General features: G+C 35.4%; 1 protein-coding gene across 2 annotated transcripts in view; it reads right to left on the bottom strand.

Moving 5' to 3' along the window:
* Positions 1 to 1773: 1773 nt before the first annotated feature.
* The window catches only part of SLC16A7 (solute carrier family 16 member 7), an 86300-nt gene continuing 67090 nt past the window's right edge, over positions 1774 to 20983 (bottom strand). Inside the window, exons 3-5 of one of the 2 annotated variants that reach the window (XM_039570862.1) lie at positions 16991 to 17134; positions 14728 to 15540; positions 1774 to 12374 (exon numbers count right to left, since the gene is read on the bottom strand). In XM_039570862.1, the coding sequence (XP_039426796.1) occupies positions 12103 to 12374; positions 14728 to 15540; positions 16991 to 17134 (1229 nt within the window). In that variant the 3' untranslated portion in view covers positions 1774 to 12102. The remainder of the gene's footprint in view (positions 12375 to 14727; positions 15541 to 16990; positions 17135 to 20983) is intronic. The other variant, XM_010413626.3, reaches the window with a different exon arrangement.

Raw genomic sequence — 20983 nt, 5'->3', positions numbered from 1 at the left:
ACCCAGAGAAATGGCCTGAAGTTTTCAGGGAATGTTTAGGTTGGATATCAAGAAAAGGTTCTTCACCCAAAGAGTGGCTGGGCACTGGAACAGGCTCCCCAGGGAAGTGGTCATGGCACCAAGCCTGACAGAGTTCAAGAATTGTTTGGATCACGCTCTCAGGCACATGGTGCTGGATTCTTTTCCAGGGCCAAAGCTCAATGAGTTGGACTTGATGATCCTTGTGGGTCCCTTTGAGAAATTGTACCTCAAACAAATACAATAAATCCAATGTCAGTGTAAACACAAAACAAATAGCTATGGATTTTATTAATACCCAACAACAAAGCCTTTTATTATTTGTAGTGGACATCAGCTGAGTAAAAAGAAATAGGAGACTATCAATGTCAATCTACTTTTTTTTTCAGTGTTTCAAAAGCTGTGGTTCTTGTAACTTTCAAACCAATGCATTTGCTGTGATATGCCCTAAACACTATTTCATAGGGTTTTTTTAGTGTGCAGGTACTAGCAATTAATTTTACTGGTGTTCCTTCACCTTGCATAAAATATTTGATGCTGGAAGACATATAGTCCAGATAGTAGAGTATCACTATGTAAAATGGAACAAAAGATTGCTCTCTTCCGTGGCAGTAAAAGATATGACCAGGAGAGAAATTCAGTCCTGAATCCCCAGCCGCTTTAGAAGAGGGAATCATGGGGTCATTCACGTCAGGCAGAAGAACTGAATCTGTCTCTCAATATGTCTGGTGAATAATGTAATCATTGCTAAATTCTGTTGTTTTAAAAATTATATCCAATTTTCCCTTTATGTCCATTTAGAAAGTTCAAAATGGAATTGAAAAGCTTTGTTTTGCAATTAAGGCAAATAAGCACTTTTTCTGTGAGGGAAAAGAACCTCTTCATTTCAACCTCAACCATTTTCCTCCAATTATTCAGTTCAGTGATTGAACTGAATAATTATAGTGCCTAACTGTTACTCATTTATCATTCAGGCCAAACTGGAATTGCAGTTATTAATCAAAGTATATTATGATGGTTGGCAAAATGAATCACTGTTCCTCCAAAATAAACTCTTTGTCAGTGAAAACTGATACATGTATGATACATCAGAAAATGTTGTCATTTCTTTCGGTAGCTAGCTACAGCTTTAGGGTTCTACAGGACCATTTCCGAAAATATTTATTTTGTGGAAAATATAAGTACTAACAAGTTAGGGATATCCAAACTAGATTACATAAAATAGATGTTTTCTTTTAGTACTCAGTTAAAACTTATTTTAAAAGAAAGTTTTGAGAGTTTTAGTATGTTCGCATAACGCATTTTCCTAAATATTTCACATGAATTTTTTGCTGATAATTTAATGACATATAAAAGTTTAATTAAATGCTCATGTAGTTTGTAGGTCTTCACAAACTTTGATGAGCATAATAAAACAAAAACAGATTGTGCTGATGAACTTCTGCTTGTCTAAATTAAGAAACAAGTAAAGCAGCATTAGCAAATTTTCCATTCCAACTTCACAGACATTAAAAGTGTTTGAATAGATTGCACATATTTCCAGCTTATGAAAAATGGTATGAAGGGGAAGTAGGAACAGCAGTAAGAATTGACTTGAACTCTATATAATTGATATAGAAGGCATGAAAACTATTATGCTGTCACAGTTATTATATATATAAAAACATATATTGCTTGATTAACTATGGTTACACAATTTCCAGGGGAAAATATTGTAATTGAACTCTGGAAAAAAAAAGAGACATAGCAAAGAAAGAAAATTAATAGGTGTTTTTAATGAAACAACATAAATGTTAGCTACTACTCTTAAAAGCACTCAAATTTAAATTGACAATTTCCAACAATAAAATCTAATTCAATCTTAAATGGAAATATGTGCAGGACTTCAGGATGATATCTGCAAATGCTGAGCAGTATCTCCTCCAGGCATGCATTTTGATTCATTTTTTCTTTATGGAAACTTCACCATTTCGAAGAAATTTCTCAGAGGTGCTTTCTGTCATGTAAGGTCCAAACAGTTGGAAAAGAAGTTACGAAGTTTTTTTACTTACTGTTGTTGTTGGGAGGTTTTACAACTGAGACAGTTTGTGTATGGGTGTTCATTCCTTCTGTCACACCCCCAAACACTCTCCTCCTCTCCCTCAGCTGCAGGGGGAGTGTGCGCAAACCTGGCCTCAGCAGATGAGCCTGTGGGCTGTGGCCTCTCCCACCCTGAACTCAGCCAGAGATGATTTGTATCACAGCTGCTGAGTTTGGCTTTCCTTGTGGATACACTCTTCTCCCTCAGCCTTGTTTACTTCTCCTTAGACCTGAGATATTTGGACAAAAGTACCACCTTTATGTTATCTCAAGTTTCCGTCAGAGTCCAAATTCCTGTCAGGAGGCATATTTGGGAAGGGATGGGCTTCAGTGGTCAGTAGTCGCTACAATGGACAAAAGTCCTTCGGTGATCTTAACAATGTTTAAGCCAGTAGCCATTTTTAATCTCTCACACTTGCATGACCAGTACCAGTGAAAAAGTTAGGAGAAGAACACATGAAAGAAGGGAAGTAACATAATTACCTTCCAGGCCCATTTACTCTAAATTTTGACAAAATCCTAAAAAAGAAAATAATCTAAGATTAATATTAGTTTTGACAAATTACTTTATATTCTCATATATTAATGTGAAATATTGGTTTGAGGCAATTTTCACACAATACATGAAATCTACAATTATAAAATTTTAAACTGAATTCAAGACAGTACAGTTCAAGATGTTTTAAGATCCATTTGTGCTAATGGATAAAAAGTGGGTAAAATGTCCTTAAAATATCAATCTGACTCAGTGTTTTTGGATTTTCTCCGGGTGTATCATCTGTTTTTTTATACCTTGTGAGAAAAAACAGTGGAACTTTGGATTAGGTCAAGAGTTCCTTTGTACAGACAAACCATCAAGATTGAAGTCTCATGCTAGTCAAAAAAAGGACAGAATCATATTGTCACATACAAGTTTTGAGGTAAGAACATCATTATGTTATACAATAGGATTCTGTAGGAAGTTTCCATGAGAAAACCAGTTGTTCAAGAAGTGGATATTTTTTAAACAAGACTGACTTTCAGTTTGGTGTTACTGGGCACTGGTAATTAGAGGTCACCTTATGAAATGGAACTACTTATTCAACCAGTGAATCAAAATCATCAATTTTATATATATATAATTTACTATTACTATATATTTAATTTACTATTCACTATATATATAATTTAATTTTCTTTGACCTATGATTCAGACTTCATATTTAAAAAATAATGTTGGTATCTCTGATCTCTAGGGCACTGTCTTATCTGTAATATAAGAAGATAGAGCAAGACATAATGTGCTATGGCAAACACAGATGTTTGTCAGCTTCCAGTCAGCTGGGTCCTCTTCAGATTCCCAAGACTTTTGAAAAATAATTGATAGAGGTCTTGGATTGACATCAGCCAGCACTTTGAGTATTCTCAGAGTAATCCCATCAGGTCCCATAGACTTTTAGGGAACCGGCTGGCACAGCAGATCCCACACAAGTTCAAGGTTGAGTGCATTTTATAGATTAGGATCTTCAATGAATCACAATGTTTTTAAAGTCCTGATCAGAGGAATAAAACAGTGGAAGCTATTAATGTTGAGTTGCAATGGCAAATGCAATCTATTTACTCGACCTGGAATAACCAGCAGTTAAAAGGGTTCATTATTAGAATAAAATAACATTTGTTGGAAACAGTAACAGCTGTTACTACAGCTGTAACTACAGACTGAGGTCTCCATTTATCTTGCCACTACACTATCAAAACACAAAACCTCAGTAACAGGAATGATTTTTCTCAATTCAGTATCCATTTCTTAGCAATATATTTTAGTCACGCAATCAGATTCAGTGACACAACATATCCTTAGGCACAAAAGTGATACCAGCTATGTATTTGAGCAGGGTTAAATATCATATCTTGTTTGTTGTTCCAAAGGGACAACTTCACCACTAGATATTTTTAGCTTTATTTTTATTCTTTTGCTTGGTCAATGCCTGAAAATGGATTTTTATTAATATTAAAATAGTCACATACGCAACTATTATGAGGGTTCATAATCTAAACAAAATCTAAACATATTTTGGTAGCTGAATCAAAACTTCTGTATCACAAAGATTGTAGGCATAATTCTTTGAAAATAGATTTTACAGTTATTAGAATTATAACAATCATTTGCTTTGAAAAAATTCTTTCTCACTCAATAGTTCATCTTTTACATCTTTGTTTCCTAGTAGCTTACTATGCATCTGTATGAAAGGTGTGTAGACAGTATCCTAATACTGTCTTTAACACCCCCATAATATCTTAATTTTAAATATCAAATCACATTCTGTAAAAAACAACAATTTAACTGGGGCAAGCAATCATAGACTGAAGTCAATTGACAGAAACACAGGAACAGATAAGATTTATAAGGATGATACAAAGTAAGGCTTATCTACATGCACTATTTCAAGCCTCTTCTGTAGCAAAATGAGTATTGGTGATCAAGCAGTAACATTGCATATACATGGAATATAGAAATATCCCAGTTCGAGTAATGGGGAAAAAAAATCTCTGCTGTCCAGATGATATTTGAGTTATGTATGAGAATAAATCCTAATTATGCTGAAATTAGGAATAGCAAGGGGTTGGTACAATGTTCTGCTACTAGTAGTATCTTTTCTCCACAGGAAATCTTTAAGTTGTGTTTCTGTATGCAACAAGAAGTGATTTTGAGATCTTTGCTACAACTGAATAGTGAATCAATCTATGTATCTATGAATATTTGCACACTCTGAAGGTGTAAATAATTTACTATTAAGGAGCCTAAGAAAACAGAATTTACATCCTTTCAGAAACTTTACATGGAAATTTTATTTTCATTTGTCTTTTTTTTTCTCCCAATTGCTTATTATACACAATTTTCGCTGTAATTTCCCATAAATATATATGGACAAACTTGACATATTACACAGTAGTACAAGCCTGGAATAGAAGTTAATGAACAAAAATGCATTTAAATACAATTTAATGCAATGCATAAGCATTTTACAAGGTTAATATACGTTAGGAACAATGAATTTTATCAGGTCAAAAAAGGGATTTGGCATCTAGAAAGAGGATGTTATCATTCACTCTTATATCTTTGGAACATAAATAGCACCTCTATCTAATAAATGGTTGTCAAAAAAAAAAAAATCTAGCCAATATATTCAAGTAAAAACCATACAGTATTGCAAAGTACAGAAAGGAAGAAACAACTTTATTAGTCAAAAACAATGGTTACTGCATATTTAATTATTAATTATTGCATAGCAATACCAGGTTCTGTTGATAAACTGCAGATACGGTGAACTTTCCAAGTAGGCTGTAAGTGGAAAATGCAGCTATATCACTTTTCAAGGAAGGGAATTTATGTAAGTGATTTATGTACCACTGTGGAAAAAATCTCCCAGTAATTTCATGGTATAACTTTTTTAAAGAGTGAGAGCCAAATGTAGACTTTTTATGGGCTTGCCTACTTGCAGACAAATTAAAACCACCAAAACCTGTAAAAGGTATGATAAATTGTCAGTGGTTTTAGTGACCAGTGTTCTGGACAGTTTCACATATTAATCTAACAGGATTATTGTTTGCAGACGCCTGAGTATCCTCATTTTCCATACTTGTTACATAAATATCATGTCCACCAATACTTTGTATGAGCTTGTCATACATACCACAGTAGATGAAAACTCAGTCTGTTGGTTGCAGCCTATTCAGAGATCATTTAGTTAATATTTCCACAGCAACAACACCCCACCACCAAGCTCACCAACAATGTAGATTTTGCCGTCTACATCAATGAACATTCTCAGTGATCTTAGGCTGCTTTGAACTGAGTCATAGCTGGAAACCAGTGTTATGTAATACTGCAGCTTTTTGAATGAATTTCTACTATAAATAAATCTAGCAGAAACTCAAAAATAACATATGCCCTTACAGAAAAGCTTCAAATTTTTCTGTCATTTGTGGAAGTTTTTTATTTGCTTACAATTATGTTTCATTTATCAGGCACAATATGCAACTTACTCTAAAACCTTATATATATTTTATATATACATGAATATATATAATATATATAAATTAGAGTTTTATATATAGGGGAATACGTATATACACACATACCACATCTGCATATATATTCCCTTATATATGTCCATATATACATTCACAGAAGACATAAACCATTTTCTCTGGAAATAAGAAAAATGAAGGTTATAAACTGCTCAAAGAAGGCTTGAAAGGAAAGAGATAATTTCCTTTGGGGTTAACAGATGTGTTTGGATATTTATTTAAATATATCCTCTGTATTTTATAATTTACATTCAGAGTGTATGGTGGGATTTTTTTAAAAATTTATTTACATATACTGTTAAAATAATACATACTGTGCGTTAATTTAGGGACTGATTCATTAGGAATATTATGCAGGCATAGCAAATTTGCCAGTTGTAACAAATCCTGCATTTGCTGTGTTATATCTGACAGTCCTGAGATTTGGAATGGAGAAAATAAGCCTGAAACCTCCACTGAAGCCAGATCACCTCCAGTGTCTGATAAAGCTCTTTGATTGGTATTTTTATGTTGGCTTTAGTGGTCTTTGTACTAGGTCCTAGAAGGCAAGAATGATTTGAAGAATATCTTTGAAGGAACAATCATCTCTGTTTTTGTAAAGAGCATGTGAAGAACAGTCATTATTCCTTGGCCCCAACCTAATATTTTGTGAATACCTACTTCAACTGCCCCATGAAGGAAAAGCAAGCTAAAATTTGGTATTATTTCTAAATCAGAAACACAATTTTTTTTCAGGGATGTAGAATGTTCTGTAATACTTTTAAAAGCTGTTTCGACATATGAACTTTGTTAATTTCCCTAACTCAGAAATTGTAAGAAAACAAAAAAGAAAGGAGGGCCAGCATCTCACAGAAAGAGAGCAGACTTTGGATATCTAAATGACACACTGAGATTTTATAGCAGATCAGTGATACAAAAACTTTACAAGTATGGGTTAAGTGTTCAGACTTAATAAAGATATGCCAACTGGTACAAAGATGTGGTTAGACATATGCACTGTCTTAAAAGCAGAAGCGTAAGCAGCTTTAAATATTTGGGAGACTTTCTAATACTCTGTACAGGTTTTACCATTATGCATTTTGTTAACTCTATTCTTCCAGGGTTGTGCAAGTCTCCAAACTTCAACTGAGAGGTAGATGATGAGGAAAATTTGAACTGAAAAACTACAGCATGCAAATTATGTTGAAATCACACAGCAATGCTTATGCAAATTCTGACCAAAAATATGATAGTACATGCAAGCACTTTCATTATATATATATTTGCACAAATATCAGAAGTTCACCCACCCCCAAAAAAATCCAAACAGCCTTATTAAAACTGGCATGCCATCTCTGAAAATAATTATTTTAAAATTCCCTTTATATTCCTCTCTGTGAGTAGAAAAATAGTCATCTATAGAGAAACTAACAAAAATTGCCTGATTCCATTTTGTTATAGGCAAAATTGTCAGTGTCATTTATAGCATGTTCATCTATAAAAGTGGTGATTGGCTTTGTTTAGTGAAATCCTGATAGCAGCCCAAAATCTGACTGCATGTGGTATCTGTAACTTATGTATCCCAGTAATACCTCTCCACTAATATTCACAACCAGACATGAAAGAAGCAAGTGAAAAATGTTGCTTTTGGCAACATGGCTAATGCGGCATTTCAGGAAGAACAACAACAAGAAAGAATTAAAAATAAGTCCCTACATACCCAGTCCAAATTTTTTGTGTTACATCAAAATGAAGTATGGCATGGTGGAGATGGGGAACTTTTAAGAGAATTCTCTGGGAGGAACAATCATGTACACATTGCCAAATGTTTTTTTAAGCACAATGGATACTGATATGCAACACTACCATTAAAATGCATGTGAATTTTGAATCAAAAATCAGTAAAATTGCTGCACTTCACTTCAGCAGTAAGTAAAGCTGAACTTCGTCTCATAAGGACAGCATGACTTAAAAAAATCTATTTAAAGATGAAGTCAGATTTCCCCTAGCTCTGTCAAAACAGCTCACAAATCATGTTCCTGAAATCATTGTAGTCTTCCATATAAAAATATGCTTTTCTGAACTTCATGGAAATACAGAACTAACTGCAATCACAGTTAAATGGGGAGAGATGGGAGGGTGTGAAATTTCGATACGTTCTTGAAATAGTACTGAGAATTATTAGTGATGAATCTTTCTCTGGAGTTGGAAAGGGCAATACAGGATAACTTCCCAGCTAATAAAGTGTATGACATAAAAAACCCAAAAGAGAGACGATGTGTACTTTAAAACAACTTTAAATTTAACCCTGATATTAAATAGGCAAAAATATTATTGATGCTATCACACCTTGCTACTAATTTTCAAATTTTGGCATTATTTTTTCTAGAAGAGAAAGAGGATAATTAGGCTTAGTGATAATGGCAGAGAAATTGAAAGAATGAAGCATACATGAGTATAAATGAGAATAAGACCAATTAAGGATTTGCTTGCACTGACAGAGACTACAGATTCTTATAGTGCATAAGAGACTCATGTGCTATGAAGTTTGAGAACATTTCTTCATCACTTATCAGAGGAATGTCTTAGTCCTTACCCTTCAGTGTTTCAGACTGAGGGTGAGGTAATTAAGAGAAACCAGAAGAATTTAGAGAGATGATGTACATACCCAGGTCTAATCTTGAAAGCAGAAATGTAATCTTGAAATGATTTACAGTACAAATTACAGGTCAGTGCAAGTAAGAATGATATTCAGGAGTTTGAAGGCAAGGTATACTCATTTTGCTACTTTGATGCTCAGAATAAAGATGATTCAAGGCAATTTGTTTTAATCATTACTTTTAGAAATAAGAGCTACCTATACTAGGCAATTGCCCCTTTAGGACCTGTTATTTGGAAGACACAGGTTTTTAATTTGAGGCAGTTTTTGCATAGATATGGTTCCAATTTTCTTCCCTCATCTCTGGATTTTAACTTATTTAATATTCAGTAGTATCAAGAGTATGCTGATGGGTTTTATTTTGTTGCTATTATTAAGAGGAAGAGTAATGAAAGAGGTGTAAGTAAATGTTTCACTTGACTCTTCCTACTTTATATTGCTCCATTTGCCTGCCACATAATTTTGCCTTATGGGATTAGAAATTGCACATTGGTGAGTGGTGGTAAAACAGCTCTTGCACTCCTATTATCTTTTAACATAATTTACCAGAGAAGAAAGAGTAGCATCTCTGTAGAGTGTTTATAGAAATTTTTATCTCTTCTGAGATAGTAACATAATTTTTGCTACTGGTGGTCAGGTGTGTCTATGGCTCGAGGAACCTTGTTTTTCCCTTATTTCCTATGCCACGTTGTTTTGTATTCTGAGATCCTGCATAGAACAGGCAAGTTGCCTGCATATTTCCTGAGAGACTTTTTTTTATCATCATTTTTCTGAATCCTTTATTTACTCAACAGCAACTTTTAACAGCCTTCAGTCAAAAGTTGACCCTTGTTGTCTTCTACCCTGTATTCTTAATCATGCTGCTTTTTTGCAAAGAAATAATAAGCACCTACAGTGTTGCCTCAGACATTTTGGTTCAGCTCCTGTACTAATCTCTTTTCAAATAATCTCTGCCTTTCTATCAGTGGCTGTCAAGAGCAGAGTGATATTCCTGATGACTACTCTTCAGCTAAAATTTCAGTTCATCTTTCACAATCCGGTATTTATAACTGATATTCCCCACTGCATGAAAGCTTAGTGTCTGTGAAACTCATCACTTTCTGGCTATGGGCGTGCAGGGCCTTCACAGATCCTGGAATTCACTCAGTATATTTGTACAGCCAAAAAGAGAGCAATGCTTTCATGTCATGGGGTGCTAGCAAGGCTAAGGTTCAGAGGGAGGTGCAATGTATTTATTTCCTCTCTGAAGCTGGGGGTTGGGAGAGGAGCTGTAATTTTACTGGGGCTGAATCATTCCCCTTTACACAGTACACTACTCAAATCTGAACATGTAACCAGTATTTTTTCCCAAAACCCTGAAATGCATATATTTTGTTTCTGGTGCTCCTAAAAAACTACAGGATTTGTTGGAGAAGCTTGGTTTTCCTGAATGTAATTAGGTAAAAAGCAGGTATTAAATTCTGTACCATGCTGAGAGTAGATTCATGATGTTTCTCCCCAAAACAGTGATGAGAACATTAAAGAATTCAGCACTAATGTGGAACTTTATAAGATGATAAACCAGCAAAACAAAAGCAAGTACTACCAACAATTTTAAAAGAAAAATTAAAATAATATTGAACATGATAATATTAAGAAACAACTTTCTTAAAAGCCCTCCCATATCTACTAGATTTTACCATTAATTTTTAAATTTTGTTATTGGCACTTCAGAGTGCATTTATCACAGCTCTCTGTCCAATGTATTTCCAACTTTTTTGAGATTTAGAAGACTAAAATGAATGATATACTTTTCCTGGAATTGAGTGTAGGTGTATCCTGCATAAACAGTGCCTAAATGTTTTATGAATCAGACCCTTAATTTTCACAATTTCTAAAGGCATTAATAAGCATCCCTCCAAAATGAATAGCACTTTTCCTTACCTAGAAATAGAACAGAAATAATTTCACATATTTCCTTCAGAAGCTTGCACTTTTAACTTTCAAATGCAATACTAAATGATTTCTGTAAAGTCAGATTTGTAGATTTATGCTTTCTTTTGTCTAAAGGAAGTGGAACAAATGTGTACATTTTAATTTATATGAGTGTCTGCATGAAATTGTAGACACAAGACTAAACATCCTGCATAAAGCAGATATGTCAATACAAAGCTTCCAGACTGCCATTGTCAAGGTGCTTTACAGCATTTTTGCTCAAAGCAGCATTACAAAAAAAGAAGTAGCTTTTTACTAAATTCCTGGGAAAGGGAAGTGAGCAGTGGTATGAAGATACCTATCTGCAAAGATCTGAAGTTAGATCTTAAATCTCCTCTCAGGAAACCATCAAACAACTAACGACTTGTCAATAAAGCCAAGCATCTACTTTGAAGTCATTGTCATGAAGCTGATTAAGGCCACAAAAGCCAAGGGTTAGTATCCTTTTGACATCAGCACATTCTGAATCTAGTCCCTTAAGGAAAATGGCTTCACTGTCCGATCCAGATCCTTCAGCTACACAGGAATACATAATCAAACAAACAAATTGCCACTCTTGTTAGAAATGTAAATCTTGGGTTTAAATCTTCTATGTACAGGCAGATTTTAGCTTGAATTAGCAAGGTCTGAACGTACTTTGTATTCAAATGTATATATTGAAGTACAATGTAATCAGCTATCACTGGAGGAAACTACTTCTAGAATATATTATAAATCAGCTTTTTGATGTATTTTAGAGATATGCTCACCAATTATTTATCTCCTAACCTTAACTTTTATATCCATAAATGGTTGTGGCTTATGCAGCCATATTTTTTATCCAGTGGGCATACAAAAGAGTACTGAATGTTTCAGTGTGTTTCAGTCAGGTATTATGTCTCTTTGACTTTATGTTCTCTTTAATATCAGTGGTAAGTAGAGTTTGGGCAGATTATTTCAATAGCCTTTAACCACATCCTAAAGAGGAATGCAAGCATCTTCCCAAATAAGAGTAAGAAATACTTTTGCATTAGATATACTTTTGAAACAAAACTGTTTGTCATTGGAAGGCTTTATAGCCTGGTTTACCTGTCTCTTGATTGTCCAGAGATAAAAATTAATGGACTAATTTGCATTGAGTCACTACCTCTGTAATTGTAATTTTGTATCGCTGAAATAAATAAACTCTAGATAGTAATTTAGCTTAGAGTCTTGCCATAGGGCAAAAATCTGTTCCCATCCAATATTGTGACTGATCATTATTACCACAAAACCTGGCCTGTGTCTTGAAGACAGATTCCTAATGGAAGTCATAAACGTTGCCTTCTGAGCTATATTTCAGATTAAATATTGGTTTCTCTTTCTGATGGATCTTCAAGAGCTTTATCAGCTCTGCTGGAAGCATCTTCATTCTCATTGTTTGTTAATGGTTCTGCTTCCTTTGGGTCAGCATTCTTCTGTGCTTTCTGCTTCTCATCTTCTAACTTCTTTTCTTTTGCCAAAAGCCTGTAGTTGATGGCATTGCCAATGAACAACCAGATACTGGCCACAGTCACAATTACTCCGCAGACAAAATACATGTACTGATATTCACCAGTAACATCTACTAACCAACCTGAAAGACAAGAGGAGAGAAAAAGAGTATTTAGATTAGGATACGAAATATAATCCACATATTTCCTTTGGAGAAATATCTATCTGTTTCTTGGTTTTGAAGTTGGAGCAGAAACACATTTTCAACATGTTAAAGTTGTCTAACAGTGGAACTCCTAAAAAAACCCTGTATTAGTCAGGATAGCAGTTGTCATTGAAGACACTGACAATAAAAAAATATTGAAGAACAAAGTAAGTAAAGCTTAATGAATAATGACAGACAGTTTTTCAGCTCTTTCATTTTCATTCTTTCATTGCCGTATTATTTTATTCACCTCCTAATTGTGTTTCCTATTGTTTGGAGTGACAGTCTGACACTCACTGAGGCTGCATAAAGACAGTAGGATGAAGAGGTATGTGCCTTTTTCAGCTGCTGTCTCCTTGCATCAGCTGCCTGCTTTTTACATGTGCTTTCCTGTGACTGGTGAAAGAGATAGAAAGGTTTTCCCCTTCAGCCATCACGCTCAACTGCTGAGTTTTAAACTCTGAGCCTTCTACCTAAAACTTACATTCAGACCGCTGAGATTAATTTCTTCAGGACAGGGAGAATAAAGATAACAGTTCTTCCAATTTATGAGCCATTCCTTTTAAATTTTCCCAACTCCCAAATTAACATTTACACATATCCAAGTATTTAGCTCTGAACTTTCCTACAGTATAATTGAAACTCAGAGGGTAACCTGCACACTTCAATTTAGTACCTATTTAGATGCTTTTACTGAGTTGAAACCATAATGCCAGCCTATTCACCTGATACACATTTACAAGCCAGCAAATTATTCCAGACTTTTCTTTTTTTTCACAAACCTCATATTGGAAAAGCTTGAATAGCACTGCCAGTGTACAATTCACCTATTAGTGTAAATAGTGCAGTCTGCTGATTTTTATCAATAAGCAGTCTCATAAAAAATGTTTAAAAAACAAAATTCTGAATTAGCATTGCTTCAGCATACTAGTTCAAAGGATATGAAGTAGTCAAAACTGGAGCTTAGCTTTTCCATGTGTTCATCCCCTTTGTTGCCTCTGTTTAACAAGTCAAATCAATTATTCATAGTGTTATAGCACAAACAAATGTTTTCCAAAACTCCAGAAAACCTAATATACTGAAAAATAAATAACTGTGGAAGCTACTGCCCCATAAATATTCGATTTGAGTTGATGCTGAGCCTGACTGAAAAGGTTGGACTCCAGTGGTTACAGACTCAGACCCCCCACTAGGTGGCATAGAAAGAGTCTGTGTGAGAATATATTTTGCTCTACCAGAGTGGATTTGTCTGTTAAATGATGAGAAAATTATGGAATGCCTTTAGAAGTATTAAAAATTTATTTGCAAAAATATTATTGTACTGAAGTGAGTGGAATTGTTTTGGCATATTTAGAATTGCACACAAAAATGTTATTTTTTGTAGAAATACTGAGAGTAATATGAAGTACTTCTGTATGTATAAATGCTTTTAGGCACCCATAATTTTGCTGACTTCTGAGGCAGTGCTAATGTGAGTATGGTATATGTTCATAAGGCTGCCAATCTCACTATCTTTATATTCTTGTATTGTTGGGCTTATACTGCAACACACACACACCAAGATACACACCAATGCTTCTCAATAAAATTTGAGCATCTATTTTAATATCTTATATCAGCAGAAATCTCAATAATACAAAGCTTACTATCAGCTGAATACTGACTAAAAAGCTAGCAAACAGAAAACACTTTCTGTACTTCATCATTTTTGTTGCTAGAAGCCCAAGTGTTACGAATATAGTCTAAGCTGTACAGCTAGGCTCCCTTTAAGCTCCCTTTAAGCTCCCTTTACACTTGAAAGAGAGAGGCTGGCAACACTGATCTTTCAGCCAGTTCACACTCTGAATTGCCTTGCCTGTATCTTTTGGCTACAGAAACAGGCTAAAGGACTGGCTGTGAGCAGAGATAGGGTGGGAAATCATGCCAGGGCGCAATGCTCCACAGCACCATGATGGAATCCCACTGTGTGCACACCCTGCCTGAACAACTGAGCATGCCTGTGTTCCTTCTGACACCTTCCTGCTATTTTTTTCTCTCTGGAAATGGCGATTCTCTCTGTTTAGACAAATTAAAGTTGTTTAAGCAAGCGTAAGTGAGCACTCTTCAAGCTGCCCCTAGGTTGGAGAAAAGTAACTGATGCAGTTACGTTTTACTATCAGGCTGTTACAGTACATTTCTAGTCACAGTGAAACCATTAAATAACATAAAGAACAATGTTTATATTAATTCAACGTTACATTGCAAGTTTATGCTGTAATGTCTGAAAAAATAGGAAGAAATAGATTCTTACCTCCTAGAGGAGGGCCTATGAGCACAGGACAACATTCCACAATGGTGACGAGTCCCACTGCACTGGAAAATCTGGCAGCTCCAACAAGGTCCATCAATGTCTCAAAAAGAACACTGCTAACCATTCCAAATGCAAACCCAAAAAACACAGCATATATCACCAAGCCAGTGTAATTTTTTGCCAGAGGGCACAAGATATGACAGACACCATTGTACAAGACAGCAAAACTAAAAAAATACTGAATCTTTGGCCGGATAAACCTGGAGTTTGCTACAAGTCCCATGGAAGGCCTAGCAAACATGTCTACAAAGGCTAAGATCGAGAGCAAAAACGCAGCAGAATATTCATCAATTCCTTTGTGCTTGGCATAAGGAGCCAAGAATACTATTGGAGCAAAGAAACCAATAAACATAATGACATTTCCTGACAAATATATCAGAAACCCTCTGTGTTTGAAGAGGGACAGATCTAGATACTTATTCATAGTTTGCCAACAAGACTTCTTGTTGTTTTTGTGCAAGGCAGAATCTCCTGTGCCTTTTTCAACATCTTTTTTCATAGGAGGGACTTTTTTTGGTCCAACAGGTCTCATAAGTGACCCAGCCACACAGCAGTTCAAAAGAAGTCCTCCCAGAATAAGAAAGCTTCCTTTCCAGCCAAAAGCATTAAAGAGGAATTGATTGAGAGGTGCCAATGTGCTCAGAAACACTGGACTTCCAGCCATCGCCAATCCATTAGCGATGGGACGCTTCTTATAGAAATACTTGCCAATCATGGTCAAGGCAGGCTGTAAGTTGAATGCTAAACCCAGACCTAAACAACACATAAAAGACAATATTATTGCAGGTCATGCAGTGAAAAGCATACCCCACCTCTTTCAAATTATTTTTAAAATGACCAATATCCAATCCAGTGATTCTCAGTACAGAAACCAACTAGCATCAGAGAATGAAATACAGCCTCATTGCTGTCTGCGAGGGTTAAAACCAAGACTGTGTCAGGGTGGCATTTGGTCATTTTCCCCCTGTAGCACTGCATTGAAAGCCAAAACTCCTTGCTCTGTTTCAGCAGTAATAGAGACAGAGGAATCACATACAGAAGAATGATGGTATCAGTGCCTTGACTCACCATTTTTATATTTGCTAAGGTATAATACAATTCTCTCTTGGCTCATTTGACAAAAGCTATTAAATGTCACCTCAGCTACAATGAATGCAGGGTTTATTTAAATGCATAAATCTCCTAATTTCTTATTTCCAACTCTATTTAAGATCGAACTTGTCTGCAAAACTGGAACATAAAATGGCAAATTATTTTCCAGCACATTCAGTTCCCCTTCCCCAGGTCATTATAAAGGAATTGTAAAGGACATACATGGGAGCAGGCCACCCATCCACATCAGCTGAGTGTATAAACAACCCTAAGCTGAACCTCTAGGCCTTCTCTCTGTATTAAGACATCTAAGCTATAAGCTCTGATATGGATCTGCTTGATGGTACAGGAGAGATGCTTTCTTCCCTAATAGGCCCATTCCTGGACTCTGACTCTACTCTTTCAGTAGGTACAAGGTTTAGGATGTCAAAAATAAGAGATTTAAGGACTAATCACTGAAGAAAGAAGGACTCCTTTAGTTCCAGCATAAAGGAAGATTCAAATATTCAAGTATTATCTCATTCATTTATTACCGGCCAATATGCACCTCTCCTTCCTTATTCAGAGATGGGAATTTTAAAAAAATCCACAACTTTTGATAAGGAGATTCTTTAATTTACTGGCATGACAATAATTTTACTTCATTACTTCAGACCTTTGATAGATGATTATGAATAATTTTATTTGGTGATTGACCCTGGGTGATTTTAAACAGAAAACTATTGAACTGAAAGTTGTTATACTTTTCTGTGATGGTATGTGTATGTACAGACCTACAGGAAGCTGGTACAAGCTTTCACAATTCTACTAGAATTTGGCTAGCCTCTGCCACCCTGTTTGCAGTGCAACATGATTGAAAGCTAAAACAATGAATGTGAATTCATATATGCAGTATTTATTGAATAAATTCATCAGTTTTTTCTGTATTATCCTAGAAAAAATTCAACATCATACCAGTTAATTTCAGGTAGCTGAAATTAACAGATCTTACTGCCTTCTTGGATTGCATCTGTACACAAAAAACTCTTGATCAGTGAGGCTTATTTGTAGAACAATATTAGAAATAGTTCAATATAACATAACATAATATAACCTTATACAGGACTCTTACCTCCAACCACACCGATACATATGTAGAGTTCAAGGACACTATTGCAGAAAGAGGATGCAATCATTCCAAATGAACACAGGATACCCCCTGCTATCATCACAGGCCGGCTACCATACTTATTCACCAAAATGCTGCTTATGGGACCTGTTGGTAGAAAGAAAATGCAATTTCAGGTAACAGGTAACTCTATCTTTGTATTTACAACATGTTGAAATGCTTTACTCTTCCATCTGGAAAAATGTTAAATTGTTTCTATACCAATCTGTCTTATAAACAAACTCTGTGAGTTTGCAGACACAAGACTCGATGTGGATATACTGCCTCCACGACAATATAAATATTGATTAGTTATGGAGATGGATAAAAAGATTAAAGACATCAGACAAGCAAGAGAGATTGTTACAGCTCACGAACAATCAATACCGAGATTGGTCAATGGAAGTTTTGAAAGTGCAAGGACTGAAGAATTTCACGTATGAGACTGGTATCAAAACTCCACAGAGCAGGAGGAAGCTTCTGGCAAGCAGACTAAAATTACTTAATACTGCAGCATGTCGTGCACCCCCACTTAGAACCACACACGGGCTTAAAAATATTGTCAAACCAGAACATAAATCTCTGGCCCCTGAGACTTGTTTTCCCTTGCCTCATCAAAAGGGGAGTGTTAATGGCAGTAAGATGACTATAGGCTGTCCGGGAAAATCTAAAATGTGGTTTAGCATAAAGACCTATAAACTTTTAAAATATTGCTGCAGGTTCATTTTTCAGTTTCAATTGCAATTCAGTTTATGGCATAATTACATTCATACTAACCAAACAGCTAACGTGCAATTTAGCATGACATACATTATATGTTTTTGAACAACCATGGCTAGAATAGATGGTGTGCTACATATCAAGATTAAGAGGTTGTCAAAGCTCTTTAGGTAAACCTGCATAGCATCTGATTACACTATATTTGGCCCAAACCATTACGAATAGTCTTACTTTTGCAATAATGAAACTTATCCAATACAAAAATTTTAAAAAATAAAACAAAACAAACAAAAAAAACCAACAACAAAAAAAAACCCCAAAACCCCAACATCATAAAAAGCAAAGCATTTCAAACTTAAGATAGAGCTGGCACCTAGCATGAAGTTGAACACCTTGATTTGCATCTGAGTCCACTGCAAGTTATTCACTGTACTGGTGACAGTTTTAAGTGTCTGTTTTTATAAATATCTAAAGGAATAAACTTCACGCTGTGAAAAGCCAAATCCAATGAAATTTAAGTGTGCTTTCATAGGCACAGTTATATTTTGGACTTCACTCTTCGAATTACCTTAAATGTATTACAGTATTATTATTGATAGATTGCAAATGTTAATTACTATTTGCATATCCACAACAGAAGTCTTAAGGATATGCCAAATGATCAATTTTTAGCTTCCTTCCTTAAGGAAATAAGCTTCTACAATAGAACTGGCCTGTGCTTGTCTGTCTTTTCTAACAGCTCATGAATACAGAGATCAACTTGAAATTAACTTGACTGGAAAGCAAAGATTTGAGTGATGTTTGGATCTCAGTTTGTATATTCATCAAATAGCTTGAGTCCCCAGGAGTCTTAAGCATAACTGTATATTGAAGCCAACAGATTTAAATATCCACAGCATGGAATGGACACCCAAACAGACAACAGCCCTGTGATTTATTAAAAGACTTTGGAACACTTATGAAGCACTAAAACATTAACTGACAGCTTATATGATGACATACCTAACATTTCTTCATTTCCATTTGAGGGGAATCACTAAGCAGAACTGTGACAAGCAAGGCTTTCCCCTTTGAGACCATATGAAGAAAGCAGTGAAACACAATTATTTTTATTTATAGAGCTACGTTTCGAAAATCAGTGGTTGGGCTCATGTTTGCGTTAGAAAGCAAGCCCTTTTGCAATATGTAAACAATATAAATAATTCCTCTGACTCAAAAGAAAAAAAAACCCTTTTAACTGGAAATCTCTTTTTAACTCAAAGTTTCATTCCGAGATCAAGTAACAGCTATAATTTTGAAAATAAATTAAATCTAAGGCAATTAAAAAAAAATAATTGTTGTTGCTAAACACAGTAACAGTATTCACTTAAGAGATATCAAAATAATCATTTTTAAAATTATTTTTAAAATGATTTTCCAGTTCTTCTTCCTGTGATGAGATGGAAGTATTTGCAAAATTGAAAATGAAAAATTTGTTTAGTGTTTGTTAACAGACAGTTCCTCATCAGGAACAAGAAAACTGCATCTCTGCAGATCTTCACTGTGGCAGTTAGACCGGCACTGTAAGTTACAGCTTTCCAGATGAAAGCACCTAATGTTAGCTTCACCTACAAGACCCAATAGCTGAGCTCAAACATGGATGTATTAATGTAGGTAGGTAGTAGATACAGACACCAGAGGAAAGGCAAAGATGTCTGAGACTGACTCTATACTTCCAAATGACATAAATCTGGAATGTATGATGAATTAAAAAACCCTTAAACACAATACTGTCTTTGAGATATTTTCTTTAAGTTAATTATGTGTATTTACAACGAAATTAATCTCCACTTAATTTGAGGTTTTCTTTATGGCTATTCCAGTATTTTGATTTAAAATTTGTGCATGTGAGAAATATTAATTGTTCTATAAGCCAGAAAGCAAGTTTAAGCTCCCTGAGTGTCTAGGAACTCTTCCAATGTGATAAGTAGGTTAAACATTTTATTCTGACATCTGTGCATACACTTGGTTATGAAGTCTCATAAAATAATGCATATTCATACCTTAACATAGAATCTACATAAATTCCAGCTGTTTGCCTGCCATCATATGTTTTATAGCCTTATACAAATTTCAGTCACATTTAACATCTTGTACTATTATTTAAGCAATGCTCAAGTGCCAGCATGGGTCTATATTCCTTGTGTATTTTTTCTTTTTAGACGAAGGAAGATTAAACTGTTTAAATACTATTAAACTGCCAAAATCTTGCTATACATTAATGTATGTTAATGCACTAAAGGATCTCTGTATCTGCTTTCCTGAAGCCTGAAGTAACTGCATAACAGATGTTAAGTCAGGAGACCCACAAGAATATTTATTCTGATCTCTCCCTTAACACCTACAAACCATCAGCCACAAAAGATTATATACTCCCTAAACCAAATTTAAGACCATTATCATAATATGCTAACACTCTCACAGCTGTATTTTTGTTTTCTATCTTTTTGTTTCAGGCAAATGACCAGGCTGTGAGAAGGTATAAGACAGCAACTGTGACCAGTGCCACTGAAAAACAGTCTCAGGAAGGGCTGAGCTTCAGAAGAAAAGAAAAAATAGCCACTTTTCACATTGTTTGTCATTATGCCAAGGGAAAGATGGCAAAAGTCATTTCAGCTGTGTAAGCAGAGATGGGAACATGCATTTTGGAGCTGTTTATGATGTTTCATACAAAATCTATAATAGTGTGACACCTAAGTTCTATCTCAATGGCTCAAGAGAGCATTTACTTGCACTTGTGCACAGAGAAATTGTGGATGCAGAGAGTACATTTAGATTAGATGTAGGGAAGAAAATCTTCCCTGTGAGGCTGGTGAGGCACTGGAAGGAGTTGCCCAGAGAAGCTGTGGATGCCCCCTCCCCATGAGTATTCTAGGCCAGGTTGGATGCGGCTCTGAACAATCTGGTCTACTGGCAGGTGTCCTGCCCGTGGCAGGGGGGCTGGAACTAAATCATACCATCACAGTCATAGAATGGCCTGGGTTGGAAGGGACTTTAAAAGTCATCTTGTTTCTGACCCTTTAAGGTCATTTGCAAAAGGTATCTCCCAATCTTTCTTGTAGGTTCCCTTCAGGCACTGGAAGGCCACAATTAGGCCACCCCACAGCCCTCTTTTCCCTATTCTCTCAGTCTTTCCTCACAGGAGAGATCCTCCAACCATCTAATCATCTTGGTGGCCTCCTCTGGACTTGATCCAAC

The sequence above is a fragment of the Corvus cornix genome, chromosome 1A, assembly GCF_000738735.6.
Source record: "Corvus cornix cornix isolate S_Up_H32 chromosome 1A, ASM73873v5, whole genome shotgun sequence".
NCBI lineage: Eukaryota > Metazoa > Chordata > Aves > Passeriformes > Corvidae > Corvus > Corvus cornix.
Note: the sequence above shows the minus strand (reverse complement) of the source record. Positions and strands in the feature narration are given on the sequence as shown.